Below are 26,831 nucleotides of genomic sequence, written 5' to 3' on the forward strand. Positions count from 1 at the left end.
GTTCTGTCACCCAAAACTCCCACAAGAGTGTAAGTTATGCAAGCTTCGTCATCCCTATATCCTTAGTTTGTTTTTCATGGTCAGGAAGCCTATAGATCTGCTCAGAGACAAAGCTTTACATTCAGTTAAAAAAAAAAGGTTACATAGCTTAGGCCAGACTGATATGTCTCCATGTGATTTCTCTTTTCCCAGAGTATAAATAGGTAGAGATCTGTTTGGTGGGGCAACTGCAGGCTTAAACGATGGGTCGACCAGGGTTGTTGGGTTTGTGATTTTTTGGTTAAAAGGAAAAAAATGCGCCCTGTTTGAAGATTTGTGATGATTAAATTTGTGGCAGTTCTTGTTTTGCTAGAAGGTTGTCACAGTGCTTTGGACAGTTTTTGTTCTCTGTAGGTGAGATTTTTTTAAAGTTTTGCATAAAAATAGGTTTCAAAAAGTTGACGCTTCTCTTTTGTTGAGGTCGGCCCGCCAAACGACCACAGCGCCGGCTTTGTCGACCGCTTTAATAACTATTTTTTGGCATTTTATAAGACTTTAAGCGCCGCCCAAGATGTTGAAAATTTTGTTGTTCCGATTGAAATTGCATGACTGTATATGCACCAGACTATTTGAAAACAGAGGAGATATATCTCGCAGGACAACTCGTAGCTCTCGCCTTCTAAACATCCTACTTTTTAAAACAGCATTTGGACAGAGAACAATTAATTATTGAATGGTTTCCTCATGCAACCAGTTGAACGATTCTTTTAAACTTTGTTACTCAATCTAGGTTTTAAACACAGATTAAGAAGTCTAAAATTTTTTCATTGTATATTGAATTAAAGCTTGCAACAACCAAATTTTTAATGTTAAACTCTAACCACCAGATTTACATGTAAGATTCAAATTGTCCATTTTTTTAAAGTTACTTAAAACATGATGTTATTGATTTTCAATTGTATAATTGTCTCTTTAAAACTCTCTTAGGGATGTGTCACTGAAGTTAATTGTTTATTGTTCATTGACTTGAAACTATCTTTGTTCGAGTTGTTAAAGTCCTCATTTGGCTGAACCAAACCTCGAGCTCATCTTCTCTGTTCATGACCACCTTTTGTAGCTTCCTCAGAGGCTTGTCAGACAACTATGTTTTTGTTATTTTCTTAAATAAAATAGCAAAATTATTCATCTCCTACCTGCTATTACTAAACTGTTCGCATTATCTCATTCTCGGGGGCGTGACATGGTCATTTGCGCTAATTGGCATAACGGAAATGCGACATTATATCACCATGGTGATGAATCCCAAGTAAAGGTTTATTAAGAATCCATAACTTACTTGACGTGTCATTTTCATTTTGCTCCGGTGACGAAAAATTTACTGTGTGCAGTCCTTACGTCGATTTTCCGATTTATACCTACAATGTCTGGCCTAAGTTCCTTTAACGTCGCAACCGAGCCTGGAGATGTCCTGGACCAAAGCTTACTATGTCCGATATGGTAAGACTACTTTTTTCCTTTTTGAATTTGGAGTTCTGAGTCATTCGGTGTTCGAGTTTTGGCATTTCAATTTCGAGTTAAATGGAACATTGCGAGGAAGGAATTAACGAGAAACGCTCTATGAAGGCACAAATCGTTGTAGTTTTATTTGAACCTAACCCACCAGAACTTGAACTAGACTGGCAAGTATATTGTTAAAGAAAGATGTTATTCAAATTGGAACAACAACAACAATAAAAAGCTACTATCAAAAATTCTCAACAACGAAAAAAAGCTACCTGCAAAATTTCTCGGCTACTCCAAACGATTTCATCTTTGGACTATGGCACCGTTTGCTTTGACTTGTTACGCATTGCAGTTCAAATTTTTGGCACTTTTTTTTTTTTGCACAAACTACAATTTTTTTGTCGGTTCTGTTTCATTCCAGTAAGGAGTTGATGAATCAGCCCGTATCCATGCCTTGCGGGCACAGTGCTTGTAAGACCTGCCTTCTGGAGATGATCTCCAAACAGAGCATTGGCTCGAGACCTTGCACCTGCCCGCTCTGTCGAGCAAGGATCGAAGGGGACAAGTTAAACGTTAACGTAACAGTTAGCGCTTTGATTGGAAGGATCCAGGTGCGTTGCACTAATGTCGGCTGCTCCTGGGTTGGAATGCATAGCGAGAAGGAAACGCACATGGACACTTGCCCCTTCATGGTTATTGACTGTCCCAATGGACCTCGTGGGTGCTTGGTTAAACCAGAGAGGTATGCGCTGAACCTGCACATAGCATCCTGCCCCTTTGAAAAAGTCCCTTGTTTTCATTGCCACATAGGAGTGGAGAGATCGACACTTGCTAGCCACGAGGACAACTGCCGAGAAATTCCACGGCCCTGCCCCCTTCAGTGTGAAGAACAGTTACCAAGGTAAGTTTGTTTGACAGCCGAGGCACTCGATGCATTTCTAGTTAAGGTTACCCAAAACTAGACAGTAAGACACACTTAAAAACGTAATTCGAGATCCGAAACTAACAGCAAATTTAAGTCGATGCATAAAGCGATAGAAAGTAATTGATAGAAACGGTTAAGCGATAGATCTGAATGGTTTACGGTCGAGTCGCCCGAAATCATGTCGCCCGGAACCTGTGTCGTGTTGCCCGAAAAAATTCGGCGGCCGTAGAATCAAATAATTTAAAAGATCAGATTTTCAGACTTTAATTAGACAATTAAACGAGAAATCTTTTTTATTAAAGCGCCATTTGTTTCCGACAACACCATGAAGATTCTAAAACCATTGTTCGTTTCTAACAACAAAATGAAGCGGTTTTTTTTTTTCACTCGTTTCGTACCACAGACTTTCTGTAAAAGCTTGAGAAACTTTATCTTTGTTTATGACATTGCCATGAAGACTTCGACTGCACAGAAATCGATCGTTTGTTCAGAACTGAGATGTTTGAGTAACGATTCGGAAAGCGTTGTTCCTTTCTTACAACAAAAGGAAGCGTTGTTCGTTTCTATAGCAACAAAATGCAGCACACAGGCCTTTCGTACTCTGTTGATTCGTACCCAGTGGGAATCGTTTCGTTCCCAACCCGCTAGTAGATTGGCACTCAGCTGTTCAGAAACGTCGCTTACTTCACTCAACCTAAGATTGCAAATTATAAAAGCGTTAAACCAGAGAGAACTATCGATCCCTGATAACCGTAGTTTTAAACTAGCGAGAAAAATCGTTAAGTAGTTCTAAAGTGAACTGAGTCCTACACCGAAAGGGAAATGATACTATCAGACTACTATTGTTAAAAAAAAAACAGTCACAAGCTTAAACAATAGAATATTGTTAAAAAAAAATCACACTTACCTTACGCAAGGTAGTAAGTTATTTGTTACGAAGTTCGCAAATAGATACAGCAGAACTTTATTTGCATGTTACTCGCTTGACTTTTTACTAAATCGTAGCACACGATAATCGAAATTTATTTATTACGGTTTGGAGCAGCTTACGCAACGTCCATGTGCTTTATTTTTTGTTATAGAAACGAAATACGCTTCCCTTTGTTGTTAGAAAGGAACAAAGCTTTTAGGTTCGCTTCTCAAACATATTTTAATTCTGACTATATGATAGATTTCTTTGTAGTCGAGGTCTTCTTTGTTTAGTCTGTAAGTTTTTTTTTTCGGGTGACGATTGCATTATTTGACAACACAACTCAAGTTCCTGGTCATTTCTTTGTTTACTTCTTCTGGAATTTGATGTGTTATCAAATAAAAATCCGCGCGATGATGATTTTATTGTGGTGCATCGCTTGTCTGCTTTACAATGTATGAACACTAGGAAAAGGATTACTACCCAATCTTGTAACTGTAATGGCTTGATATTTAGTTGAGCAGACTGTTTGTTCAAAGTCTTTATTGATGCATTTAACTCATTTGTTCATGTTTACAGATCGCACATCCACCTGCACCTTGGCGATTGTCCACAACGTGTGGTAAAATGTACAGTAAAGGGGTGCCACAATTTTTACGCGCTTGAAGAGGAGGCGGAACACGATAAACAGTACCAAGAAAGTCACCAGGTGCTGCTGAAGCAAGAGGTGGAGAGGCTAAGAGGAATAATATTTGATCAGGTGGGTGACGTTCGTCCGATTGTAAAAAGGAGATGAATTCTCTGCGAGAAATTTCATCGGAACAAGCTGCTACAGATGTTTACCTTGATATAGTGTAACAGTTATAGTTTCAGTTTATTCTTCTGTATCATGGCTGCCGCTCTTTTTTCCTCAATGGTCTACATGGCAGAATTCTAAATTTTTAAGAAGATCTTGTTGTTTCTGTTGCTGCAGCAAACGAAGAGTGTTACGATTTACCTGGTGTGATAAACGTTGCCAATGGTTACGTTTCCGAATTCTGTCAATTGTAAAGCTTGCGAAAGGCAGTATAGTCAGTGCAGTTGTCAATTTCACTGCTTAGTTGCAGTGGCTTGCGCGCTATTGTTTACAGAGGCGGAGTTTTGCATATATTAATACACTCGCGGGAGTTTTAAAAATCGGTTAACCGTGCTTCTCGACGTAAAATTTAGGGTGGCCAAAGGTTGCTTCAAAAAAATCGGTTTTGATGGTACTTCTAAGCCTCGTACGGCAGAGAAAATTTTCACAAGCCCTCCTGAGAAATGGAAGTAACTTTTCCATATGCTGACTCTGAAGTTTCGCGAATACTTCATCGGATTTTTCAACCTGGAGATCAGCTTCCATACTCAAATGCATCTAAAATTTCTAATTTTCAAAGCGGTTTCGATAATGGTTATAGAAACCGCAGAAAACAAACTTTAGTATTAATTTGTTCATTGAAACCTCTTCTACAAAACCCATATGCCGGCAAATAGCTAAGGCAATTAGTTTTTTATCAAGAGTGAAAAACGCAGGCGCAAGTGGGCGATTTATAGCCATTTTCTCTATTTTTTCGCTCTCTTTTCTTGGAGGACGGTTCAAATTTACCGCAGATACAATTAAAAGGTACCTGGGTGGGTCGCGGCTTCTGCGCGATGAGTACGCAGAGCGTTTTGAGGAGACATTTAACTGTATACTGACTTATACCTTGCTGACTTTTTTAGGCTGATGAAACAGTACACAAAGTTTTAAAAATAAGAAAGAGTTTTCGTTGGGCCGTTAAAATGTCCGACCTGGCTGATGGCAAAGATGCCGCAAGTCCCTTCTTCAACGTAGAAAGAAGTACGTTGAGATTCATTTGGGCGAGAAATTCGACTCCTCAGAAGTTTATGTTGGAGCAGCTGGTCTCATCGATGCCACTCACGATCAGTTTAAGGTAGGGACAGGTTAATGTTGGTGAAGGCTTAGGCCACATTTGATGTAAGTAAAAAAATAGAACTCATCCATTTCCAAAAAAAAACTCCGTTTCACGATCTAGATTCGATGTTGTCTGTTAGCGGTACTTTTCTCTCTTGCGATTGGCTATCGATAGCGGCTTTTCTTTTTTTTTTTTTTCATAATTGATAGCAAACTAAATGGCATTACGAGCCAGTTGCACTTTAGCTGTGGCAAGCTTAATAAGTTGAGGAATATTTCAAAAATTAATCAGAGCTGATTCAACAGTTCCCTACTTTATTTTTTTTTCAGAATTGCATTACTTAAAGATGAGCGGGTGCAGAAAGTGGTTGAAACACCCCGTCCAACGCTTGTAGACGAAGGGGGTGTTGTCAGTATGGACGTCGACTTCGGACAGCACCCGAATGACCAGGATTTGGAATTTAAAATAACAGTAGGCATCTACGGCCACGTATAGCTCACTCCAGAAAAGCATTTTAATTGAGATTCAAAGGAGGAGGATACTAACCCTTACCCCTCCCCACCTCCCTTTCACAAAAAAAATTACGAAACTTCGTGACTAGATGATGACGTAACTTTTTGGGTCTTAACCTCTCTTCCCCTCAACCCCTCCCCCGTTAATATGAGAATAATCCAGAATATTTAAAAGAGATATGGTAAGAGATGGGACATTCATTTTATTGTTGAAACAGGTGTAAGTTAGTGTCTAACAAATGCTCTCCTTCCTTGACTTTCCCTTTCTACTACATATTTAAAGATAACATTTAAAAAAAAAAATCAACAAGATGCTTTTCGAAGGAGTTGTGAACATGTTTTTGTTCCATTGTTTTGGCTATAGAAACCAAGGGCCATGGTTAGTTTTATTTAACCACATCGAAATTATTACTTGCTCCAACTTTGAGTCGACAGAAAAATAAAATTTGGCTATAGTTTTTGCAAAGAAAGAAAGACAGAAAGAAAGAAACATTCTTTTAGAAATGTGGGCTTACCGAAGTAAAATTGCTAGTGTGGTATTCATCAGAATTTGATTTGTTTGAAATGAGCCATACTTACCAGGAGGACCTATTTAGCTTTTGGATTAAAAAAAAATTGTACTTTCTCTTTGGTGTGCCGCGTGCTCAACGAAAACCGGAAAAAGGAGAACGTCCGCTCTGGAAAAGTTTAGCAGACACAGGCACGAAAAATGAGTTTTTTCTAGTTAATCGTAAGAGCGTGATCTCTCATCTCCCCCCTCCCCGTGGCTTTTTTGTATGAAAATGCCAGTAAATTTATTTCAATCCCGCGTACTATAAACTCAATAACTAGATCAGTGGAAAAAATGTGCAGTTTCTAGGATTGACTGCAAATGAAAAAATCGAAACACTCTTTTTTTTACGCGCACGATAAGAAAGTTATCACCAGTAAGCGTTAACACGTATTACTGAATCCGCGAATTTTTACTTGTTTCGAGGTGTTTGCTCATTGTTTGCTCATACTGTTGCCGCAATATTTTACCCTGAAACGACCGCCTACTCCGATGTCACTTCAGCTAATAAAGTTACTTCTTCAATCCGTTCTGTTCTAAATAGTATATTTAAAGCGAAGTCTTGTTGGCTCGCCAGTGAAAACCTTCCACGTGGTCATCGTTTCTTTCTTTTACATCCATTGCGTTATTACACTGTGCGCAGCGAAGTGGATTGGCGAGAAGATTCCTGTTCTGAAGCTAATGGATAACATTCAATACAGGACCTTGCTCTAAGGCCGTAGACTGACGTAAAGCCATGTTATATTCGTGTTGAAAGAATTCTGATAAAACACTACTACTAATAGAAACAGCTCCAGCCTTGTTCTGGTTTGGTGAAACATATTTCACATTAATACGTATTAACGCCCTTGCACACCTCGGGAGTCATCGCTGTGACGTGGTTAGCGTTCACTCGGAGTGGGTGGTGGAGTTTGCTTTCGTGCTCGATCGTTTGGGAATTAACGACTGCTAGGACGCTTAAACGTTTCCTTTCTTTTTTACATCTACCAAGATGGACTTAAAATACAGATTGGTCAGTATTTATTATGTCTGTTCGTTATCATTTATTTTGAGTTGTCGAATATAGGTGTGATCGCGCGTCGTCTCAACTTACATATTAGTAACAGATTTACACTGGATTTCGTTCCCCATTTGCCGTAATTTAAGCGAGTGTTTTTGTTTTAGGGGTGTCCTCTATCCGCCTTTTCTATGACTGAAATCCGCCGCGTCAAGATTTGATTTATTTCACAGTTTCGTTGTTGATTCGTGTAAACTTGAAGGTGAGAAAATTGTTTATGAATAGTTGGTTATTGATCAACCGGTCGATAAAGGGCTTCAGTTTTCTTGTTCGGTGGGGTTCTTTCAACGATTCAGTAGGCGCGTGCAGCTGCAGTCCTTACATTGTGTTTTCGTGCTTTAGTAACATTCACTGTAAAGCTACATTATGAGCTACAGCAAACGTGCTTTTCAGAGGACCGTGGTGTTATTGGAAAAGAAGAGGACTGCTGTTCCTGTGAACGCAGAAATGAGTCGGCTTATAAATGCCAGGCGGGTGATGGACATTGCCTTTACAAAAAACCACACCGCTTCTCAGATAGGCGATCTTCTTTGCGGTGCTTTTCCTTCTTTAGTTGGAAAAGACCTCGGTGGGTAAGTCTTGTTTCTCTTGTCACTCGCTTCTTCTGAACCAGTTCGCTTCAAGGTGTAAGTTACTTCGGACAAATTCGCTATATGAAGTTTCTATCGAGTTGATGATACTTACTGATAATTGTCCTACATTTCCCATACGACAAAAAATTGAATTCAGTCGATTTAAATTGTTCAAGTGGAATTGGACTCTACTTGTCCATCTAATTTCTAATGAACCTAATAAATCTTTTTGTCTTTTCGGAAATTTCGTTTGGTTGTCTATAAAACAGAAAAACTAAAAATCTGTCAACCTCTAAAGTTATAATTTGGTGCCTCATTCACTTCGGTAGACACAAAGCAGAAAATAATTTGTGAGTAGAAGGCACGTGCGGGATTGATGAGACGTCGCTTTTTCTCGCATAATCACTTTTGGCTTGAGATTTAAACTCTAAAGATTTCATTTTTGGCTGACTTTCGATGTATTTTCATGAAATTTGGAGATAACGTCCCCCAAAAAAAGGTTCCCTAACACTTCGCTCAAAAGCTCTAGTTCGGAGCGTAACCGCACAGTTGGCAGAAACTCTTTTCGAATTCGATGTGTTGACCACGTTCTCAATGAAAAACGAACGTCAAATAAACTAATCTTGTCAACAGTTCAGGCGTTTAAAAGCTCCCTTTCCGCTTAATGATAAAAATTTTAAAAGTAAATTATGTAACCCAAGTCATTAGTTTGTATGCTGTTTCCGCTCATGCGCTAATTTTCCTTCTGTGATACCTTGGAACGCCGGATGTACTCTGCTAAATAGTAGACGCGCTTACTCAGCTATTTCAATGCTTGCACAATCATTGAAAATAACCAGTCATTCTTAACTTGCTTTTTAATACTGTTATCATAAACTTTGATGAAGAGGTTGGAAGAGTGAAAACCAAACTTTTCCAGGAGGAAAAAAAAATTTATCCAGTTATTTGTTACCCTTCCAGATAAAATGTAAATTTCACACTGGTCTTTTAAGAATATTGGCCCCTATGATTACAGTATGTTCTAGTGTCTTTACCTTTCTCTAACAAATGCCACCTATATGTAATTTCTGCAAGTGCCATGTTTTAAGAAAATTTCCAGTAAAATGAGGGAAATCAATTCAAAATTACAATATAATGAATTGTTATGATTGGTGATACTAATACCTAATATTTCCTTACTCTAGGTTAGAGTTATTCGCATCATACTGTAGAGGGCATGCCATGTCGAAGGTTGCGACTGGCCTCCAAGATGGTGTGAAGCTACTGGAATTATTCGGAGGATCAAGGAAAAAGAAAATTTTCCTGTGGCTTCCAAATCCAGGTAAGTGACTTAACTTTTATTACAACAAACTATTAGCATGATGTCTTTCTTTCTCAGTCCTCTTCATTCCGCTGAACCTTTTTGGTCTCATGTCCGCCACTTCATGCCATGGAAGCTGTCTCTTCCCCATTTCCAAATATTTTTTTTCATCACATGCTATAGTTCCTTACTGTTGACATCTATCCTCAAAGTTGGCAACTTATAGAGTTTGAAACCCATCTACATTTTATATCCCAACTCTCAAAATATTTCACTGGTTACCAATAGACAAACGCCCCTTGGCAAACCAGTACAGATGTTTTCTTGCTGCTGTGAATTTTTAGCAAGTTACATTTGTGCACTGTTCTAAACTCTCTCATTGTCTAAAAAAATTAAAACTTTCAAAGAAAACATGTTCCTATTTAGGTAAACTATCGAAGCAATCAACAACCATGTTGAAGGCAATCAGTCAGAAATTCACAATTATGTCAAGAAAAATGTCCCTCAGTTGCAATATGTGATTGACCCCTCGTGACAAGAATCTCATTCTTGATTTCAGCCTCACATACCTCGACATCCACAGTATCAACTCCAGTACCTTCATCGACCTAACCTAACCCCATTCCTTCACTAGCCCAAACTAACCCCACCCCTCCACTAGCCCAACTAGCCCAACCTGACTCCACCCTTCCACTGGCCCAAAGTAGCCCCACTCCTCCACTAGCCCAACCTAACCCTGCCACTCCACTTACCCAACCTAACCCCAATCCTCCACTAGCCCAACCTAACCCCGCTCCTCATTCATCCCGGCCCAGCTTTGCTCCTCCATTGGCTCACCCCAACACCACATCATCCACTTCAGAAATTGGAGGTAAGGAATATTTTTTCCATACACACACTACAAAGGACAAAAAAATAACAGTACTGAAGAAATACAAGTGCAATTGATTTGAATTGCAGTTCTTTAATTAGTGATATCCAGCATACACCTTAACAATATTTATGTTTATTATCATGAGAGATTATGACCAACTGCAGCAATCCATGCATGATGGTAAGTGGGTGTAAACATTTTGAGGCTGCAGCTTCTTAAATTTAATTGTCTAACATAATCCAGGTCATGAATGATTTATGAAAACTATTATGCTCATGGTCTGATACCAAGAACTTGTTTAAACATCCCTTACCGAAACATCACATCAAACTAAACAACCTGTAACGGTTGAAGTTGTTTCCTTGTTAAACTGTCCATTGCAATTTTCATTTGTGCTGATGTTCATACATTTCAACAGATGATGATTTACCTGAAATGTTATGGCTTGCAGATGATCAACCCCAAGGTATTACCAGTTGATACAACAACCCACTCGTCTGGGTTGTTGTCATTATTTGTTTTTAATTCGTTACGTTCAAAGAAAATTTACAATTTCAACATTCTTCCCACTTATTCTTTCAGTCAGAACAGATGCCTTTCAAACAGGTAAAAACTGTGATATCTTGCCATTGATTGGTTAAGATTAATTGCGAAGATTATGATTGGAGATAAATTGTACCATCATTATATATGTGTGCCATATTAACCAGACTTTATTTGTGGATTAGTATAAATATTTTAATTTTTATTGTTATATCATCTTTACTATCACTGATTGCTGCACTGGCTTTATGGTGACAATTATTTACAGTACAATACATCAATCATGGTCAAATTCAATGTTCTAATGGGAAAACATTCAAATGTAGTTGGTGTCCTTCGAGAAGACTTAAGCCCAGTGGGAGCTGTTCGTCAAAACCTCGGAAAAGGTACCATTAATTGTAAAGGTAGATTGGATACACAGGATGCATGCTTCAACACAGGTTTTACAGTAGTTTGCCAGGCTTCATTTTTTTTCATGTAGTTCAGATTGTAAAGAGAGTGGGCTTTACTACTTGCCCTGAAGGGCAAGCCATGACTAGCATGGTACTGGCCCTTGAGTGATTTTTACTGGCCCAAAATGATGTGATTTGAATGAATCTTGAAAAAATCTGCCTATCCATTGGGCAAGTGAGAGTAAGAATTCACTAGCCTAATCAGAAAATCCACTGTTCCTGGGCTATCATACATAACTTTCTTTGCACACTGTAGTTGTAGAGTTGAGTCAAAGTATTCATAAAGGAATTTAAGACCACTGAAGCTTAATGTCTTTCTTTCATGTGTACCACTTAACAAATTCAATTGTGTTGGTTATTTGCTTCCCTAGTGGCATTAGGGAGACTGGACAGGGTGGAGGAGGTACTTCTATGTGAGAGGGAACTTTACCAAAACTATGCTGTGCTGGAGTCCTTACCTGTCTTCTTAAATCTCACCTTTGAAGAGGCTAGTATTGAATATTATAGCTCCACTATACATGGAAGTCTGTGTCTAACTAGTGTGCTAAACATATGCGAAAAATGCAAAGATATGTGTGGAAGGTTCCATACATGTACATTTTTGTCCACTTCCTTTGCATGTGGCTACAGAAAAGTGCTACACCATAACTACAAAACCTAGTGTGCATGTTAGAGTTGCGACTAATGTGGTTATAGGGGCTCCCTATTCTAAGCATACAAGGTATTTGAGTGAAACTACATAAAGCTCTAAGTAATGCTTCAATTTCCCTTTCACTGAGGGAGGGAAAAGAAGAAATAGGACTTAAATTTTAGTGATTTGGCTTTCAACAGGTTTCCATTAAGCTCCTACCCAATCAAAACACCCCAAAGAATACCCAAAAATAAATTGTCCAGCAACAACCCCTTCCTCTGCATTCTTAATAGCATTTGCAACAAGGACCACTATCATTACAAAGAAATTTCAAATCAAACTCTCCTTCCAAACACATTTCAATTCTGTTAAAGAACTGGAAAAGTAGATTTCTCTGAAAAAACCAAATTTTCCTCAATTAAATGCTTCTCTTGCTTGCTTTTTTGCAGATATGCTACCAGGCAAAGAGAGATTTTAAAATGTTTACACTAATTATCATAAAACTGGGCGATAATTTTGATCCTGTGCGAAGGTTAGCTGCTTGCTGTTTGATGTTATAAAATTAGGATCTTGTGCCTGTACAGCTACAGTGTAGTTATTAAGACAGCATTACCTTGAAGTTCAAATTTCATTGCCTAGTACTAGAAATTCAAATAAAGGCTAAGGGATTCCTGGTCAGAAACTGAGACAGGTCATATATCAGCCATTTCCAGAAGTCATAGCATTATGTTACTAAACATGACATGACACAACACTCCAACAACTAGAGTATGCACATGTTTTACAATTTTCCAACTTATATCAAATTCCGTACTCAGGTTATCAAAGTGAGAATAATTCCCATTTGTCAACAAATCCTTAAAAGTAATCAGTTTTGTTTCTATTTTTAACTATCTGCAGAATTTGTAGCATGCTCCAAACATTATCAGTTGATCTGTACAACTGGATGGCATGTATGGAGAGTGCAAGTGGGAGAAGAGGTAAATCAATTATCCCAAAGCTGATTCTTGGTATAGATGGTGTACACTGAAGAGAATTAAGCAGTATAGCAATTCAAGAAGAAAGCCAGAAAAATTCTCCGTTTAGTCAGCTTTCATCTGATCATTGTCCATACATTTACACACAAACATGATAAAAGTATGACAGGTAAAAAAGGTTCCCTTCAGTAATTATAGACCTTACAGATAATGGATGCCCTCTGCAGCACTCAGCTGCACATAACTACATTGTGTTTTACTGGAAAGTTGTCATCGTTAAAACATTTTAAAATTGGATACTATGGTAAATGTAATAAAATAGAACTTACAATAATGATATACTGTAAAAAGAGTTGGTGTTGTTCATTGTGGCGAGTATACTATGTTTTGATATATTATCACCAACAACTTCACTCAAAGATTTACCATTCAAAGCTGATTAAAAAATTTTTCTCTCAAGTTATTTATTGTTCAAGTAGTTTACATCAATTGCAGATGGATACTACTATTTTATCATAGAGAGTTTCGTAAAAATCTTTCTTTTTTCAGTGATATCAAAGTTTGGCCTAAATAATGACGAGAGTCAGATTTTTTTCCTGGCACCAACCTCTGGCAGGCCAGTCCTGGTTGAACGTTTTTCAGGTAGGTTTTCATATTTTAGAGTAACCTTCATACATACATTATTTACCATTTTCTGTAATCTGCACTTTTCAAACATACACAGTACAGCACTTACCCTTTCAATCATGCAATCACAATGAAAACACAATATGCACTTGACAGAAGGATGAGAATGATACACAAGATATTGGCAAGGAAAAAGAGGAAACATCTTTTGCAGTAGTTGAGATTACCTTCCTTGCCAACACCAAAAGTTGCAATGTTGAAAGACACTCTTCCTTGAAAGTTCATAACTTGTTTTGTTTAGGCCAGACCCTTGCCAACATCAACATGGGTGACATTGAAGATTGCATTCAGCAGGGCCAATTGGCCCTTCTGAATTTAAAGAAGAAATGGTAAGATAATCAGCTCAACAAAATTCCTTTATTATTAATCCCATAAAGTAGACACTTGTCATGACTCATATACGAGTCATAGAGAACCATATTAAATCAAACAGTGGCCCAAATTTGCTTGTAGCACCTAACTTACTTTCAGAAAAAACATGCTACATGTACCACTTTTACAGTCCAGGTTTCAAAGTGTACCTAACTGAGGCAAATTGTTCTATATTTTTCTGTCAGCAATAAAAAGGAGGATCAAACCACTAAGATGGATATGGAGGTGAATAGTATAATATTACATACCTCTAAAATGTCTCTAACATATCCTTACAATATGTTGCGTTCCACTAAAGCCAATTCATAAAGTTTTGACATTGATGAATGATAAAAGTATAAGTTTATGTCAACAGAAAAACCAGGCCAATGAACATAGAGAAGTATGTCCTGGAGTATTCATCAAATATTTAATGTCAGGCTAGTGTCTTTGGTGATGAGTAGGAGCAAAACTTTTCATTTTTTAAAAACAATAATTTCCAATATTGCCTACATACTACAAGACCAACCAGGAGATAAAAGAAAGAAAAAAATCTTTCTATAACATTAGGTAAAAAGTTTACATCACTATGAATAGAGAATATTGGAATCAAAAGAACGACTCCATAGATAGCTCCAGCAATGCTTGTAAAGGTAACCTCTCAAAATTACTAGATAATTGCTGCAGTTATTTTCTGGCCGACAGACCTCTTTGGTGTTTTAATTCCCCCTCCTCTCTACTTGGAATGAAGTCAACGAAGTTCAGCAGAACAAAACATAAGAAATGTTTTTCCCTTTTAATTTCATAGTTAAGAGAGGTAAGGGGTCAGCGGGTACTGCCTGAGGACAAAGAGGGCATTACAATAATCCTACGGTATGGCAGTACCCGACTGAAACGCAAATTCAAAGCAACTGCTCTTTTCCAGGTATTTACAGTAACTTGTGTATGAGTGGTTAATATGAATACATTTATGATCAATTATTGGAATGATAAACACAATGTTTCCATCTCTCTCTTCTAGGGATTTACAATAATACATTTTATTCAAGATATTTAGATATTTTATATATGTACATGGTCACTTACTTAGAAATATTAATCTCCTCTTTTCATTGACAAATACTTCCTGATCAGAGGAAACAAAACTGAATTATATTGATTTACAGTTTAACTGAATATTTGAAGTACCCTCAATACATGACAAGAAAAAAGCTGCTCCAGACCCCTAATTCTAGTTTAAAAGGCAACCCACTTTCCAAATGAAAGGAGCACCCGCCCACTGCATGCTATTTTGTATTTTTCCTAGTTACAATTCGCATTAGAGACATTTTTTAAAGAACTTTATCTCTTAACAGGAGGTGTATGACTGGGCAGGGTCACAACAGAATGTGCCCCTAAATTTTACTCTGCAGAGACAAAAGCACGTGGTCAAACACCAAGATCCCCTTCTGGGCAAGGAGGTGCTAGATATCTGCGAGAGGGTACGTACATAAAGTTGTATCTATTATGTTGATTTTTTCTTACACAACAGGAGTCCCAGTAGGGTTCAAATTCTCCCCTCTTTGTTACTGAAATAACATCATAAGACAATAAAATATTATTGCAGCCGCCAAAACCTTTAAGAAAAATAAATAAACCCGTTGATTTAATTAAGTTCTTTAATTTTACTTCAGTTAAAACAACGTACCTTGTCTTTTTCGATTTATCAGAGTAAAAAATTCCGAAATTCTTGATTGGTGCTGGGCGATCTTACACCTCTTTCCACGGTACAGAACCGTCACGAAGTTATTTATCAAACGTTTCAAAGGCTGTTAGCGTCCGTAAAGACACAACAAAACTCCAGTAATGGCCACTACTGTTATTGTAGCTGTGAAAAGCAGTTATCTTTCATCTTCTTTGTCATGTATACGGCACAACGCATATCTTAATTCATATATTCCACACATTATGTAACATGGCTCGACAACTTCGAGATGCTTTGCAACTTCACGAGAAAAGAGGAAAATTTGGGCATGAGCAATCTGAGGAAACGAACGTTTTACTTAGGAATAATATGTATTCTCCGCAATTTCAATTACAGTACACGATATTCAATTAGTGCCTATACTTCAAATGGTGTTTTGCTAGATGGTTTAATAGACGAAACAATCATTTCAGCAGTAACATATCAATTACATCTTCACAAATCTATTTAGGATCCAGAGGAAGCCAAGGCTCTCCTAGATGACCAGGTAGGGAATCTTTTTTGGTTTTACACTGTGTTCTCAATTAAGAGCTTAGTTTGGAATTTATTATTAATTACATGCTGGAACAAGATAAGCATTACCTGACTGCATTTAAGGGCTTAGGTTGGAATTTATTATTGATTACATGCTGGAACAAGATAAGCATCACCTGACAACATTTAAATAAATCCTCACAATTAAAAATTGATTTGTCATTTTCTCCTGGAAAGGGAAATCTTGCAAATCCAACAACTTAGGCAGACAAACAAAACCTTACACTTGACAAATCACTATTGTTTCTCTCCTAAACCACAACACACTCAAGGGAGACTGACAAGGCCGGTTTCCCGACCAGGGATAATGCCTTACTGCCACGACACTTGTTGGGGGATAGGGACAAGACTATTCTCCTGACCAGGGATGAGGCCTTAGTGCCGTGACACTTGGGGGAGACTGACAAGACCGTTCTTCTCCTGACCAGGGACGAGGCCTCAGTGCCGCGACACTTGGGGGAGATGGACAAGACTGTTCTCCTGACCAGGGACGAGGCCTTAGTGCCGCGACACTTGGGGGAGACTGACTGGACTGTTCTTCTCCTGACCAGGGACGAGGCCTCAGTGCCGCGACACTTGGGGGAGATGGACAATACTGTTCTCCTGACCAGGGACGAGGCCTCAGTGCCGCGACACTTGGGGGAGATGGACAAGACTGTTCTCCTGACCAGGGACGAGGCCTTAGTGCCGCGACACTTGGGGGAGATGGACAATACTGTTCTCCTGACCAGGGACGAGGCCTCAGTGCCGCGACACTTGGGGGAGATTGACAATACTGTTCTCCTGACCAGGGACGAGGCCTTAGTGCCGCGACACTTGGGGGAGACTGACAAGACTGTTCTTCTCCTGACCAGGGACGAGGCCCTAGTGCCGCGACACTTGGGGGAGATGGACAAGACTGTTCTCCTGACCAGGGACGAGGCCTTAGTGCCGTGACACTTGGGGGAGATTGACAAGACTGTTCTCCTGACCAGGGATGAGGCCTTAGTGCCGCGACACTTGGGGGAGATTGACAAGACTGTTCTCCTGACCAGGGACGAGGCCTTAGTGCCGCGACACTTGGAGGAGATGGACAAGACTGTTCTCTTGACCAGGGATGAGGCCTTAGTGCCGTAACACCTGGGTGAGACTGACAAAGACTGTTTCACTCCTGACTATAAGATTGGCAAGAATGTTCCCCCTTCTGGTGAATGAATAGGCTCTTGTAGAGACAAGACAATCAGAGAGTTTGCCCAGACTTTTCCCCTTTGACAGGGAAAAGGCTCACAGGGAAATTCTCTTTTAGTTATTGAATTTCATTAATTCCTTCAACGCAATTATTATCAAGTGCTCCCAGAGATACTTGAATGAGCTGCATGGTAGGTATGAAAATTTAAGAAGAAAGGGATTTATTAAGTATGTTTGTTTTGAGTGGCAGGGAATTCCCCTAGAGTAATTTTGATACACCATTCCCTATGGAAGATGACACATTGGCATTGACTTGCGTAACACTGTTATAAAAGCTAACAATAACATTAACATTAACATGCAAGACAATGCAAATGGTATCTACTCTAGTGGAAATGTTTGAGGGAGGTATGCTGTACAGATGAATTTGCTTATAAGCTGAATTATTCATCACCATGTTATCCATTTTGTGCAGCATACTTCCCTTCCCTTCATTTCTTTGCAGGTTTGCTTCAAGGGAAATGTGCCACTAGGCAAACAGGAAATCCTGCAAACGTCAGTCGAGGGTAAGAATTGTCTTTATGAGGTTTATGGTAGGTTTTCTAGCAAAACTTGTGAACAAAATTATTATCTTAGAAGACTTAAAATGCTCTTTATTGCATCACCTCAATAATGACGTGGTGGTAAAATCCATTACCAATGCCTGAGTTGATTGTTAAAGGGATTAAACCATCATCACTTTTACTGACAGATGAAGACCACCAAGACCATTATAAAAAGGAAAGAAGAATGGAAAAAAGAAGAAAAAAGGAAAGGAAAGAGAAAAGAGAAAAGAAGAAGCAAAAGAGCGAAGAGAAAAAGGACGCAAGAGTAGATAAAGATGGAGAATGTAGAAGAGAAGATGCCAGCATGGAAGGTGAGGAAGGAGAAAAGGTAGAAAAAGAAGAAATAAAGGAAATCAATGCCAAAGGGGAAAAGAAAAAAAGAGAAAAAAGAACTGGCTGCCAAAGGAAGAAGTTGAAGAAGTAGTCAGATGTTGGATAATGTAAGGATATTATGGGGAGAAGTTACTTCTTAATCACTTATAGAAGTTAAAGGGTGAAAAAAATTAATGGAAGTTTTTAACCCTTTAACTCCCGGTGGTGATTCACATAAAACTTCTACCTACAATATCCATACATTCTCCAGCAAACAGGTAAAGAGAATATTAAAACTTATCAGGTAGAAGCTGCTATCTTGATCTAGCACCAAGTTCTCATAACTAATTCACAAGGAAATGTGTAGCAGCTACAGGGGAGGATTAACAATCAGATCTTGGGAGTTAAAGGGTTAAACTAGTTTGTAATTTAATTATGTGAATGTTTGTTATTCATTAAGTATTTAGTGGTTATGATTACTCAGTAAGTAATCATGCATGTTTATAAATTTGAGTATTCTTGTTACCTATTTGTTGGATAACATAAGGATTTTATGGGAAGAAGTTGTTAACCTTTTAACTGCCACGAGTGACCCAGACAGAATTTCTCCCTACAATATTAATACAATATCAACCAGATAAGTGAAGAGACCAAAGAAGAATATCAATTTTGGGTTAATTAGTTGATCAATACTAAATTCTCTGACCTAACATCATAAGAATTGTACGGTTGATAGTAAGGAGAATTAAAAATTCAATCTGGGAGTTAAAGGGTTAATCACTTCTAGGAGTCAAAGGGTGAAAAAATGAATGCAAGTTTTTAAACTAGTTTGTTGTTTAATTATGTTAATGTTTGTTATTCATTAAGTATTTAGTGGTTATAATTACTCACTAAGTAATCATGCATGTTTATAAATTTTGATCAAAGAAAAATATAAATTATTGTTGTTGTGCTGTATCACATTCAACAGATGTAGGGCAGTTGTTAATTAAAAGTTAACTCTCAATCTTTTGAAACTGTTTCTTAATTGTCCCCTCAAGCTGCTACACAATTCCTTGTAGATAGCTTATGCAAATTGGGTATTGGATCAAGATGACAATTTCTACCTGATAAACATGAGTATTCTCATTACCTATTTGTTGGATAATGTAAGGATATTCTGGGGAGAAGTTTCATGTTTATCCCTTCTAGGGGTTAGAGGGTTAAAAAATTAATGCAAGTGTTTAAAATAGTTTGTATTCTATTTATGTTCATGTTTTTTTATCCATTAAGTATTTAGTGGTTATGATTAATCAGCTGGTAATCATGCATATTTATCAATTATGAATTTTAATAAATTTTGCAAATAACATGTGCACTTTACAATGGCATGTTGAAAGTTATCTTTAAATATGTGGTAGAAAGGGAACGTCAAAGGAGGAGAGCATTTTGTTAGACACTAACATACACCTGTTTCAACAATAAAATGAATGTCCCATCCCTTACCATATCTCTTTTAAATATTCTGGATTATTCTCATATTAACGGGGAAGGGGCTGAGGGGAAGAGAGGTTAAGACCCAAAAAAGTTGCGTCATCATCTGGTCACGAAGTTTCGTAATTTTCGGTAGTTTAGCAGCCACGAAATAAGAAAGAATAGAGAACCCATTTATGGGCGATACACAAGTGTAAGAAAGCGTTCTTAGCTAGTTCCTGCATTACAATGAGCTCAATAACGGTGTCGTAAGAAAACTGATACCGAATAGTTAACATTTCAATTTTTACATTCGCCTGCTTCCCGAGATTTTTTTATAGTGGCAGCGAACTCAAATTTTTGCTTAAGTCCGTTAATCCCAAACTTCATTAACCAGTCGCGTCTTTGAGCTTCTGCAATAGAGTGTAGATGCGCTGCTCCTTGGATACCAGCCTCTCGGTCACTCCTCCGTGGAACAAGAAACGACCCACTCTAGCGATTGGACTCTTTAAAACTTTAGAAAACCCCCCTTTTTTTTCGTCTCACTCAAATTTTTGCTTAAGTCCGTTAATCACTTAAGTAACTTGTAAAAATGAACAATGTGAATCTTACGTGTAAATCTGGTGGTTAGAGTTTAACATTAAAAATTTGGTTGTTGCAAGCTTTAATTCAATGTATAATGTAAAAATTTTAGATCTAGATGTCTAAAAAGCTGGTGATTGCAAGCTTAAGGACTAGGACCGCAAGAACCGTTCCAGGTGCTCACTTCTTAATCTGCGTTTAAAACCTAGATTGAGTAACAAAGTTTAAAAGAATCGTCCAACTGGCTGCATGAGGAAACCATTCAATAATTAATTGTTCTCTGTCCAAATGCTGTTTTAAACTTAAGAAAAAACATGAGACAGGAAAAACCTAATATTTTTTTAAATTTTTCTCTTCACCATAGTTTTTAATATTATCTCTTCCCCTTATATCGAGCATGATCTGCACTTCCCCCTCCTCCCTCCCCCTGCCAGAAAAATCTATATCGAGCTCGGTTGCCCAGGAACAAATATTATTCAGCTCGGTCGGACACGAGCTCGATTTGATTCGAGCGCGATTACCAAATCGAACTCGATTTGATTCGAGCTCGATTACAAAGATTGTGACTCGAGCTCGGGTAGGCTTTCGAGCTCGAGTCACTTATATCGAGCTCGGTTGCTCAGGATCCTTCTAGTCGAGTTGTGACTCGAGCTCGGATAGGCTTTCGAGCTCGAGTCACCTATTTCGAGCTCGGTTGCCCAGAAACAAATATTGATCCGTACTGGTGGCTAATTTGACCTTTTGGAGAAGCTTTAATTTCCTCATATATTTAAGATCATTGTTTCAATTGCCTATTTGCACAATTTGACAATTGGAAAATGGCCCATTTTTGAAATGAGAAGTTGTTTCCAAGGACAAACCTTGCTGCAAATAGAGATAAGATCCTGGTCTAGTGGTGTTTGCCATTCTTGCTGTATTTCCTTTAGATGACATTTCTGACACATCCATTTCATAAGGAACCATTTCATAATGAAAAATAAAGTACTATGATCTTACCATGGATGGAACTCAGAAAAGAGATTAACAGTAGCTAACTATTTAGTCACTTTCCAAGCAACAAAGACACATTTATTTTTGCTAGCCTTTTTATTCAAAGAATTTTCCCTCATATTTCCAATTTTCAGAAAGCATCACAACCATAAAGCAGCCAATAACCACACCTTTAATTTTGTCACACCATGTTAAATTGAAAGTTGCTATTATCAAATTCTCACACCATATCATATTTTTGTGGTTCCTATTGCCACTTTTTACAAATTAATCGCCTCCCCAACTGTATTATCTCAAGAAGGTTAGTACTTTGATCAGAATCTATGCAAACTAAAACTTTGCATGACCAAGAACAATTACAGCACAGTATGCCACTGTCTGCCAAAAACAAATGACAAGGTATGAGATAATTAAATTGTGAAAATCGAATATTACTTAGCAGACTGCACTGAAAATCTTTATTACCATCAGCTTTTTGTCATAGTCAGGAGGCAGCTCGCCAAAAAACGATTTTCGCTAAACATTTTGAGTAGAAGCAGGCAACATAGCTTAAAATCTTCGTCTTGCCACCCTGATTAAGAATCGTGCTGTTGCCCACTCCAAATGTTATGATATCTGTCATTAAGCGGGTTTTTTGTCTAGGCCCTCGCTCCTGCAGCATGAAAACGAGGCTGAACTGTAACATTTAGATAAACCCAATAAAAAGTGCACGATACGATGGGGAAATAGCTGAATCTTTGCTACTTGACATTTAGAGCTCAATAGACAGTAGTGTGGGAGATAAAATGCGTCACGTGACTAGTTATGAAGAGTCACGTGACTTTTCAATTAAATCGGTTTTAAAGCATAAAAGACGCTCTATTCACACCTTCCTTTAATATAGTTTTCAACTTACTGACGTTTCTCACTTCGATTTACACATCCAACGATAAAAACACAAAAATGCAACGGGTGATCAGCTATGATGGGTCACGTGATGTAATGAAATCATTCTATTTTCCGTCATTCTATAGCGTTTCCAACCTATGTAACATTTCCTATGAGTTAGCATTTTTCATGTAAAAAGACTGAACTTTCTTCTAGTTGGCCGCACGGTTTAAGCCAGAAATACAAGCTTATAAACCATAAGCAAAGTATCTTATATTACACAAGACCACCATGTGACTTCCACCTTATCAAAGTTATAGGTCATGCTTCATTCGCCTCTCCGGCAGTGTTCCTGTCGTTTCTGCACCTGTCGCCACATTTACATGCCTTGGAACAGCAAAGAGATAGTTGAACGCAAGTGCAGCGTCGGTTTACACAGCATCCGCCTTCTCGGGAGCACCCACAGTATGCTAACTGTAAACACGCCGCTGACACTTCTTCTCGCGTCATTAACTTTGGCTTCAGAAGGCCTTCACTGTAGTATCATCCGCTGTCTTCAGGTTTTGGGAGAGAAGGACATGGTTCCAGTGCTTTATTCCATACCATGGTCTGATAGTTTGCCCGCTTTATGTGGAGAATCAGTGCATCTTGAGTCGGAGGTAGGGCGTCAAGATCTTTCTTGGATTTGCGAAACGCTGCTGCTCTTTCTTTATTGATCTCCACCTCTTGTGTTCCCGGATTGTAGAGTTTGCATACAAAGGCTTCAGCTTTGGCAAGAACGTCAGCACTGATTTGGCTTTCTTCTCCAAGGTGTTCCAAGAGATCAGGTGCATCTTCGAAGACTTTCCATGCCGATGCCTTGCCCATAGCATAGAACTGGCTTGTCGTATCACAGCCAGTAATTGCATGAAATGCCAGAAGCGACTTCCTCTTCTCCTCGGAGAGCGGGATTCTGTGAACAGATATGTAATGCCTTTGTCTTAATGTACCCGCAAACATCCATATCTCTTGACAAAGGTGCTCTCGGTGTGCCAAAAGGAGGACAAGAACGTCCGTATCACGACACAAAATGTTGACTTGCTTGTACCCTCTTGCTGCTGCGTCTCGGCCATGCAGTACTATTCTAGTATCTGCCTCCTCATGATCTGATGCGAGCTCTCTTACATCTTGTCGTGATGTGTCAGATGACCACACCTTCAGTATCTCCTTGAAGCCTCCATTGATCACCAGCTCTCGCCCAGGAGGCGCGCTGTAACTCTCCGAGATTTCAGTAGAGAGGAAATGAGCTAGGCTAGCCTTGCTATCTTCTAGAATGATAAACCTTTCCCAGTTTCCAATTCTCTGATCTCTGTTATCCACATTGCGCCTAATCCCTGTGCTCTGTGTTTCTCCTTGCGCTTGTCTCTGGTTCCTCCTTTTATCGAGTTCTTGACTGAACAGTTGGCGAAGGACTGAACAGCTGCCATTCCATCAATAATAGTGCATGTTTGACTCCTACTGATGGGCATTTGGTTCTTACAGACATTTCCTTGTAAAATGGTACCAAGATCCGACTTCCCTGCTTCTCGTAGACTTCCGTCTAGGGTAGCACATATTTACCACATGAAACATAGTTTTTTTTTTATTTCTTATAGAAAATAATTCCTGAAGAGCTTACTGAAACAATTAATCAATCACGCTATTCACACAGCTAAGGCTAATTTAGTATCTATCCAATGGTTGTTATCTAGTCACGTGACCCATCATATCTGATCACCCGTTGCATTTTTGTGTTTTTATTGTTGGATGTGTAAATCGAAATGAGAAACGTCAGTAAGTTGAAAACTATATTAAAGGAAAGTGTGAATAGAGCGTCTTTTATGCTTTAAAACCGATTTTACTGGAAAGTCACGTGACCCTTCATAACTAATCACGTGACGCATTTTATCATCCATGCTACTGTCTATCAAGTTCTAAACGTCAAGTAGCTAAGATTCAGCTATTTCCCCATCCTATTGTGCACTTTTTATTGGGTTTAGATAAATATTATAGTTCAACCTCGTTTTCATGCTGCAGGAGCGAGGGCTTAGACAAAAAACCCGCTTAATGACAGATATCATAGCATTTGGAGTGGGCAACAGCACGATTCTTAATCAGGGTGGCAAGACGAAGATTTTAAGCTATGTTGCCTGCTTCTACTCAAAATGTTTAGCGAAAATGAAAAATGAGCGCCTTTCGTGACAGTGCTTCCTGACTATCAGTGCCAAACCATTGAGTGGTATTAATTAAAAATGGCTTGGATTTAGAGATTTTTTTTCTCCACAATGACTTTTCAAACACACCCCCTAATTCCATTAAATTTCACCAATATCCATGGCACTGAGCAAAATACAATTTTTCTCTTCAGATTATGTGTAGAATCATGTATCCCATGTGATAATTTCAAGTCATTCTAACAAATCCGTCTGATTCGCTCCTGTGATTGAAGGGCTACTTTATGTTGAAGATTTTACCACTAACTGATTTTAGCGTACATGACCGTACATGGAATTTATTTGCACTTGTAGTGGTATAGTCAACTGAAAAATTAAATTAATATGACAAAGAAGGTTATTACACATGTCGATTTCGGTTGAAGCGACGGGAAAAATATTATACTTACAATTTGTGTTCCATATGCGGCTAGTAAGCTTCGAAGTGCGATCTGTGGTGACACTTTTGAAATGTAAGTTGCGTAACGAACTTCTAGGTTTTTAAATAATTAGTCACTTGATCTATTTTTGCCGCGTTGCGCTAAGATAATTAAATATTCACAAAAAAATGACAAACGGCTTGAGAAATGCAAATCACCGTCTGTAGTTATTTCATAAATGATTTGAAACAAAATTCACTCAATTTAGCGTCCAATACCACCTTAATTTGGTGTTGAAAATGTACCTTAACCCATTAGCACCTACGTGTTAAGCGTGCCTATCCAAAAGTTAAAATTTTGGAGAAACCGGAAAAGCAAACACAATGAGCAATAAATATTTATAAATCATCATTTCCCAAAACCAAGCTCCAATGAAAGAAGACCATTTAAATAACTTACTTTCAATGAAAAAAGCGACAGATGCTTATTAGGTTTTTACACTAAAAATCGCTAAAAATTTTCCGCATGTGTGCAAACAAGTTATGCGGATCCGGATTGTAAAGTGAATATGCAAATTTGGCAGATATCATGTTAAATGGAATTTGTAAATAAGCACGACGAAACTGACCAAGTAATGTTTCGGGAAGAAAGCTTTCTTCAAAACAGTTGTTAATTTTCCGTTAGAAGCGAAAAAAGTACGAATTTTTTACGAGTACGAAACCCACGAAGTAGAGTTCATCATGCTTAACTCGTTGTTTACTATAGACGTCACGGCTAGTAAATTGTGCAGCGTTATGTTGAAAATTCTGAGAGTTCTACGTTTTGACAAAAAAATCTTCGATTAAACAGTACTTTTTGGTCATCTCAGTACTTAAACATGATATTTACCGAACCCTGGAATCTTCATAATATCGCTAGGTCTCGCTTGAAGTCCGAAAAGTTCGGTTTCACTTAACAGCCTCAATTCGCATCGCTTCAGAGAATCGCAGTATTGTCGACTCGAAAGCTTATTTTGTCGCTTTTAAGACCTTGATATCCATTATTTTCGAAGCAGATTATTCTATAGCATTTTTAGCTTCTCATTTTTGTGTTCCAGAAGGTCTAAAATAATCGGAAAGTAACGGAAAATCCGACTTGAAAATATTGACAGTCGGCCGCGCGAGAATCTAAGATTTCAAATTTGCATGTTTTCTCACGATAGCTTAAAGACAACCCACATGTACACATTTGAAGATAACAAGAGGATCTTTATATCTGAAAGTGGCATCGAACAGGTCCTGAAACGTACAGAAATAGTAATTCGTCAATCGAATACCTTAGATTTCTGAAGCACGTATAAACACGTGTTGCTGATTATTGCTACTGGTTTCCACTGCTAAAAGCCTCTAAAAGGAATGACCACAACTTAGCCGGTGAACCAATCACTCGAGGACATGATTACGAGCTGGATATATATGGAACTTAACCAATGATTGATGCAAACGCTCCCTCGGTAGGAAGTCAGCTCAGTCTTCCGCACTGACTGTGAGAGAAAATATTGCTATGGGTGGGTGTGTAATTCTCGATTAATTTAGTCACATGATGCAGTCAGTGGAATGCGGGACGGTGGATTAAAGAGTATGCCTGACAACGTCCTTTGGGGGTTAAATGGGTACGATACTGGAATGCGATTAAATGATAACCCATATATACCAACACTCATTCGATAATATTACAACAAAATGAAACGGACAATTCATCTTTATTAGAGAGAATTACTAATAAAATTGGGAGTTATAATTTGGTTATCTGTTATATACTGCATTCTCAGGGTAATTTCCTCATTTCGCACGTCTTTCAATTTTTTCTAAAATATCTAAGAAACTGGGGGTAAAAAAAAACAACCCTTTTGGCCTGTTATAGCTCAATAAGAAACTTTGAATCTACTTTTTACCTACCAACCTGATGACACAACACATCACTCTATACTTAAGGAGAGGTTGGCTGCTAAAACAAAGTCTTTCCTCAAGAAACTGATAAAGCTTCAGGATTTAGGGCAGCATAAACATCACACTAAATTCTGGTCGTTCTACAGTTGGCTTTCTTTCACAGCTCTTGAAATAAAAGAGTCATTCTTGATTCTTACCAAAGCCAAATCTTTTTCCTAAATAAAAAATCCTTTACAGTACATATTAAATCATCGCTGGAAGGTGGTTCATCTCTTTATTATT

At 38.3% G+C, this 26,831-nt stretch overlaps 5 protein-coding genes and 1 long non-coding RNA gene across 7 annotated transcripts in view; 4 read left to right on the forward strand and 2 right to left on the reverse strand.

Moving 5' to 3' along the window:
- Positions 1-26,831, reverse strand: part of LOC131791961 (tetratricopeptide repeat protein 28) — a 166,647-nt gene that overhangs the window by 57,631 nt on the left and 82,185 nt on the right. The gene's annotated exons all lie outside the window — the stretch shown is intronic.
- LOC131796340 (RING finger protein 151-like) lies at positions 1,400-5,746 on the forward strand. The gene is made up of 5 exons (XM_066166450.1): positions 1,400-1,476; positions 1,904-2,383; positions 3,897-4,077; positions 5,058-5,269; positions 5,581-5,746. Exons 1-5 carry the CDS (start codon positions 1,400-1,402, stop codon positions 5,744-5,746), a joined length of 1,116 nt encoding a protein of 371 aa, XP_066022547.1.
- On the forward strand, positions 10,533-11,581 carry LOC136281048 (uncharacterized). Its single transcript, XR_010717548.1, has 4 exons — positions 10,533-10,582; positions 10,699-10,722; positions 10,986-11,045; positions 11,483-11,581. It is a non-coding gene; the product is annotated as an uncharacterized lncRNA (long non-coding RNA).
- LOC136281028 (uncharacterized) lies at positions 11,888-16,944 on the forward strand. Of its 2 annotated transcripts, none has more exons than XM_066167219.1 (9): positions 11,888-12,274; positions 12,643-12,722; positions 13,269-13,361; positions 13,648-13,735; positions 13,964-14,003; positions 14,566-14,682; positions 15,113-15,238; positions 15,953-15,988; positions 16,308-16,944. In XM_066167219.1, the coding sequence occupies exons 1-9, from the start codon at positions 12,165-12,167 to the stop codon at positions 16,314-16,316; spliced, it is 699 nt and encodes a 232-aa protein (XP_066023316.1). In that variant the 5' UTR covers positions 11,888-12,164; the 3' UTR covers positions 16,317-16,944. The 2 variants fall into 2 exon arrangements, with proteins under 2 accessions (XP_066023316.1, XP_066023315.1); XM_066167218.1 differs by having other exon boundaries at positions 16,464-16,944.
- Positions 17,902-18,231, forward strand: LOC136280763 (uncharacterized). Its single transcript, XM_066166451.1, has one exon. The coding sequence runs from the start codon at positions 17,902-17,904 to the stop codon at positions 18,229-18,231; it is 330 nt and encodes a 109-aa protein (XP_066022548.1).
- On the reverse strand, positions 22,188-23,603 carry LOC131794932 (uncharacterized). Its single transcript, XM_066166452.1, has 3 exons — positions 23,554-23,603; positions 22,663-23,469; positions 22,188-22,284 (listed from the first exon to the last, which is right to left on the reverse strand). Exons 1-3 carry the CDS (start codon positions 23,601-23,603, stop codon positions 22,188-22,190), a joined length of 954 nt encoding a protein of 317 aa, XP_066022549.1.

This window comes from Pocillopora verrucosa, chromosome 5, assembly GCF_036669915.1.
Source record: "Pocillopora verrucosa isolate sample1 chromosome 5, ASM3666991v2, whole genome shotgun sequence".
In the NCBI taxonomy this organism is placed as follows: domain Eukaryota; kingdom Metazoa; phylum Cnidaria; class Anthozoa; order Scleractinia; family Pocilloporidae; genus Pocillopora; species Pocillopora verrucosa.